Source organism: Podarcis cretensis, assembly GCF_951804945.1.
Source record: "Podarcis cretensis genome assembly, chromosome: 8".
Lineage (NCBI taxonomy): Eukaryota > Metazoa > Chordata > Lepidosauria > Squamata > Lacertidae > Podarcis > Podarcis cretensis.
The window spans coordinates 43,262,790-43,268,789 of NC_137177.1; the positions used below are offsets into that span (position 1 = coordinate 43,262,790).

Here is a 6,000-nt window from a genome sequence, read left to right on the forward strand (position 1 = left end):
TTATCTACTTGCACCCGGAGGTGCTTTCGAACTGCTAGGTTGGCAGGCGCTGGGACCGAGCAGCGGGAGCGCACCCTGCCGCAGGGATTCGAACCGCCGACCTTTCGATCGGCAAGCCCTAGGCGCTGAGGCTTTAACCCACAGCGCCACCTGCGTCCAGTCAATAGGGTGCCCTCCATTAAATAATAATACTAATTAAACAACAATTATTATTATAATTATAAAATGGATTTTTGTACTGCTTCCGCCAACCCAGAAAATACCAAGATAGCTATGCCTTAAACTTATGCCAGAAAATACCAAGACAGCTTCACATCAAAAAACCACACAAAATTCAATAAGAAAAATAGATTTTAGTAAACAACAGTTACCAAAGGCAACAGGGAAAGCCTGGGTGGACAGATAGGTTTTTACTACTACTACTAATATATATGCAATACAAACAAGCTTACCATTTTTAATTGTAAAACTGTGCAACAAAGCCATGCCGTCGAACCAGTGATTGTATTTACTTTCCCCGATTGTATGCATGCCTGGACCATTACGGAGAAGGATTCCCTCCATCCAGCTTGGGATCTCACCTGGAAAAGAAAGGGACTTTTTGCAGTAGGATATTTGTTTCTGCCTCAATGGAACTCCAGAAGTATTTCTGTTGAATGACCCCCAATCGCCCAGCCCTCACTCTTGCCAAATTAATATGACATGCTGAGATCAATTTTGCAATGTGTCAAAAGTGACAGGATGAAGGTTGCTTGGTGATTTTAGAAATGTAAGGATGCTACCAGATGTTGGATGCATTAGGCAAAAAAGGTGTATTAAGTCAGTAGGGTGGCACCATCCCAATAAAGAAACCATTCAAAAACCCCATACTACTCAAACTTCTGGTTCTCCCAACTGTTAGGATGGACCTACAAACTGCATGTATTTCTGTAAGTATGTTTAGACACTCCTCCCCAACCATTCAGCCACTGGCAACACAGTCTGAAGTGGAAGATCACCAAAAGGGAGGCTTAACCCTTGAACCTATCTCATCCAGCTGCAGTCTGGGGAATAAAGCAGTTTGGCTGAGCAATTATCATGGATTACACGAATTTTTAGAGGGTAGGCCTATAATCTCTTCTATTTCTGATGTTTTGTTTGTGAGTGCCATTGTTTATATAGCCAAAGTGGCACCACCCACATGCAAGAGGGTGTTATCAGCAGAGTTGGAGAAGCCAGAACTTTGCAAGTGTAGCAAATAAATATTGAGAAATAACCTCAAGGGGGGGGGCGGGGCGGAGGAACTATCTAAAGCAGACCAATGAGAACTCAGCAGCCACAGAATGCTGACTGGTGGCTGCAAGGCAGGGGCCAGAAATGAAAAACCAGGGGGAAGAGAATGAAGTGGCTGGAATCCTGAACTGTTTGTTGTAGGTCCTACTTGTTACCGTATTGGCCTGAATATAAGCCGCACTTTCCCCCCAAATTCTGACCATAAAAAGTTAAAGTGCGGCTCTATGGACTTTACATGTTTAGAGGCAATGGTGGTGGACCATCCCTTACACAGAATTGGCCACCATGAGAAACTGGATACTGGACTAGATAGGAACATAAGAAGCTGCCATATACTGAGTCAGAACCTTGGCCCAAGCTTAGTAATGTCTATATTAACTCTCCAGAGTTTTGGATGAAGGACATTCCCAGCCCTACATGGGATTAAACCTGGAACCTTCTGTATGTGAAACAGAGACTACCTCTGTAGATTTAGCTGACACCAGGAGCGCTCCTCTTTACATCCCTGCAATCTTCACTTGAGTGGCAAATGGGGAATTCTCTCTTATTGTAAAGACAATCACACTGTCTATTTAAATCCACCTTTAACTTAGTTCTGTGTGTATCTGTAGAAGTGGATGTCAACACATTTCACAAAGGCACTCATGCCGATGTAAATCCCAGATGAGCCAAGTCACAGTAATAATGCCAGTGCTAGACTTATGACGCACTGACCATGGCAGAATTTATGACAGCAATATCTTCAAGCCGTTGGTCATGTCAGAAAAAGGAAACCAGCATCCAAAGGCTCTGAAACTAGGCCAGTGAAACTCAAGGGAGCTTTAGATAATTCCCCTCCTTCGACAACCCTCTTCCTCATGCCACATTGCGAAGTGCTTTTGAAAATGAAGGGAACTTGGCTGTTCAAAGGAACAAGGAAAGAAGGAAAATTATCCAAGGGAGCTCACCTCTTCTTGGATCTCACTCAGCCAGCCTTCAGCAGCCTGGTGCCCTGCAGATGGTTCAAACTACAACTCCCAGCATTCCTCAGCAATACTACATATGCTTACTTATCCTGTCTGAGTCACAAACATTTCCAATGATGTCAATCTCATAACTTGTGTGTCCCCCTAATTATTATTCCTTTTATAACTTGAGGCAACTTTTCTCTTACTTAACTATCCTTTGTGCCAAGATACGTTTGCCCTAATATTTAACCCAAATCAAGCTACCCTCTTACAACAGCAACATATTTCTTATAAAATGGCTTGATCTAATCCAGTATAAATGCCTTATGAAAGAGCTAGGTTTATCTAACATGCTTATTTGCATTACATGATGATTGACAGTGAAAGACGTGCAAATGCACACACACACCAAACAGGGAGACAGGAGGCAGGCAGGCAGAGAAGATGCTGTTCTTCTGTTTTTATATGGGGATTTTAGCCACATGCATAAGGCATTGAGGCAAAGCTATGTACATAAGGCCAGACTTGATTCTCAGTAGCTTGATTTGCCGGAAGGCAGTTTAGTTCCTGTCCCTAGGGAAGGAATGAAGTCCAGACTGCAGGATATGTTGGTGTCTCAGGTTTGAAATGCCAAACTTAGCTTTATTCTTGTGAGAGTCCCTGATGTGGATTGGTGCTACGGTATGTGTGGCAGGGGTTGGTGGGGGAGCTAATATTTTCATGTCTCCAGCATGATTTGTGGTTGGTTTCTCTGTAATTTGGATTTTAAGAACTTGTATTAAACTAATTTAATTTGGTTTGATTTGTAATAATTTTGAAAATTATTTTTTTTAAAAAAATCAAAATGGCAATGCACAGTGGAAGTCAACCAAATCTTTTAAACCTGAATCTTTCACAGTGCTGATGGATCTTGAACTTGTCTGGCTTTGAAGCTATTTTTGGATCTGGTATGCTAATGCAATGAAGAATATTTCGTATTCCCTCATTAGTTGTTGGTTGTCGTTTTGAAGGAAAAATAGGAGAAGGCCTTTCTTTAGAACAATGAGATTTTATTTACTAAAGTAGCAAAATGTCTGTCATTATGATGGGTAGGATACAGGTGGAGGAATGCTTTGTGCATCATAAGGAATCCTGGTCATCTCAATGGGTTCACTTGCTGTGCACCCATGCTATGAGATTCCTGTTCATTTGCAATGTTGAAACAAGACTTTGCCCACACTGCAGTAATGGCCCAACGGCTGGGTACAACTTTCTCCACACACCTGAATCATTTGTTTAGGTTTAGAAAATCGACTTCTGGCAAATCAAGCTACTGAGAATCAAGTCTGGCCTTATCTACATAGCTTTGCCTCAACATCTGCATAGACTTCCTCTGGGATCATGCTAGAATCTGGCAGAATATTGGGAACACACTTTTAAATTTCCAAGCGTGCAAGCCACAACGAAAGATTGCAGCACAGTCACACCTCTTAAAAGCTTTAGGGTGCCAGCCAGCCATGGCCACAAAGACTCTCCATTCCATCCCCACCTTCATTTTGTGTGTCCCCCACAACAGTCAATTTTCTGTGGATACTGAACATGCTTAATTCTTTTGCTGGAAGGAGAGGTTAAGTTTTGGGGAAATTTTTTTTTTTTTTTACTTCTGCAAAACTGTAGTTTCCTCTGAGGTTGCTTCTCTGTGAACCCAGTTTGGTTACAAACCTATTGGCGCTTACCACCTGAGTTTGCTAAAAGAGAGAGCAACAAATCTATACTACATATTATTCTAATATAGGGTTGGGGAAACTTTCACCCATCAAACGTTGATGGAATGCACCTCCCATCATTCCTAACTATCTGCCAGGTTGCCTGAGGCTCGTTGGAGCTGTAGTCCAAAAAATATCTGAACAGACACAAGTTCCCTATACCTGTTGTCTAGTGTATGTTGTTGGTTGTGTAAGCCAGTGTAGTGTAGCAGTTGGCAAACCATGATGGGACTGAGGTTTACATCTCCAACTCAGCCATGAATATCTCACTGGGCGTACTTGAGCCCCCCAACCAGCCTCTCTCTCTCTCTCTCTCTCTCTCTCTCTCTCTCTCTCTCTCTCTCTCTGTGTGTGTGTGTGTACACAGCACACATTTAAATCACATTGAAAGCACATTACTTCCCTAAAGAATCTATGATTCTCTTATCACAATGCGACCATTACTAGCATCTTTAACAAACTACAGTTCCCAGAATTCTTATATATCAGCCTCATCTACCTCTCAGGTTTGTTGTTAGACAAGGATCACAGGTGGATGGGTGAATAATCATGTATGCTGCCCTGAACTTCTTGGAGGAGCTGAGTAGGGGGTTTTTTTTGGGGGGGAGGGGGGAAATAAAGAAGTAAGTAAACAAATGCAAGGAAGGAGAGATTTTTCACTTCAATCTCCTCGCTAAACTTCCGCACATGCCTAAAACGTCCTTAGTTATTCCAGCGGGTATTTTAAGGTGATGAATTTTTATTTTGTGTGGTTTACTTCATGTACATTGCTTAGGTATATAAATGCCTTAGATAAATAAAACTGTAAGAAAAATGGAGCGTGGGGGGGTGTAGCAATCTCTAGGTGCAAGCATTGAGGAAATGGTCAACTTGCTGACTAGGCAGATGAAAGCTCAGAGAGGCGAGGGGGAGGAAGAAGACGACGTTAAACCACCACCAGGGAAAAGTGAAAGTACGACTCCCCTCCCCCTATTTAGCTCCGAGGAAACCAACCTGCCCTAGCTGTTTTGGACGTTTAAATGTATTTGGGCAAGTGTTACGCCACTTGTCCACCTCAGCCGGACATTGAGGCTCAAGTCCAAGGGCAGTGAAGCCACATTCCCTCCCAGACGGTGATAGGAAATGCACATAAACAGGAAGTGGGGAGAGAAATAATCTAATTTATCTGCGATCCCTAAACTGCAATCCGATATTTGTTTACTAGGAAGTGGACCCCATTCAGCTCAGGCAGACCTGCCTCTGAGTAAACACATCTAGGAAAAAGAAGTCTTCTCTGGAGAAAGGCAGAAACACCCCCCCCCAAAAAAAAAACCTGAGTTCCTTCGCAATTGGCTAGCTGCCTGTTGCACTTACCCTGCACTTCTGCTCGAAGGGGCTCCGGGTGCTCCTCTTTATTTCTGGCAAAAATCGCTTCCATCATCCCTACAGGTGCTGCCATCGTCCCAGCCGGCGTTACTGACGGTGCGATTTGCAGCTTTCCTTTCCCATCTAAGGCTTTGGAGAAGGAGGGGGGGGGACCCGCCGATTTTTCTGGTTATTTATATTTACGGGGTAAAAGGGTGAAGTCCGCCCCCAGCCGACTGCTAGTGGCCAAAGGGTGACCATGTGGTTTCTAAACGGCTGAGTATTAATCCGCAGGACTTTCTTTACTTTTCTGCTGAGCTTCACACTTTCTCTGCAAAGGCTAGTCCGCGCGCCCCGAAGTTGCGGGGTTTAGGATCACCTAGTTTGGAGGAGAGGAAATCCCTCCCAAATCGCCATCGGCTTCTCCTTAGCTTGGGAAGTTTGCTTCATTCGGCGTGTCTTGTCTCCACTGCTTCGATATGTAATAGATTACTACTTCTGCTATAATCATACTGTTATTTGGCAAGATTAATATACCACATAGTGGTTTACATAAAATGGTATTATTAATTGTTGTTATTATTAGACGTGTTAGTTGCTTGTTGCAAAAAGGTCTCCAGGTTACTTGCAACACGTTTAAAACAAATAAATATACATTATACCACAACAGCGGAACAAAACAAACCCCGTAA

General features: G+C 43.1%; 1 protein-coding gene across 1 annotated transcript in view; it reads right to left on the reverse strand.

The window, feature by feature from the left end:
* The window catches only part of BCO1 (beta-carotene oxygenase 1), a 29,466-nt gene extending 23,939 nt beyond the window's left edge, over positions 1 to 5,527 (reverse strand). The window contains exons 1-2 of the mRNA XM_079986592.1: positions 5,318 to 5,527; positions 453 to 581 (exon numbers count right to left, since the gene is read on the reverse strand). Coding sequence (XP_079842718.1) covers positions 453 to 581; positions 5,318 to 5,402 — 214 coding nt within the window. The 5' untranslated portion in view covers positions 5,403 to 5,527. The remainder of the gene's footprint in view (positions 1 to 452; positions 582 to 5,317) is intronic.
* Positions 5,528 to 6,000: the final 473 nt, after the last annotated feature.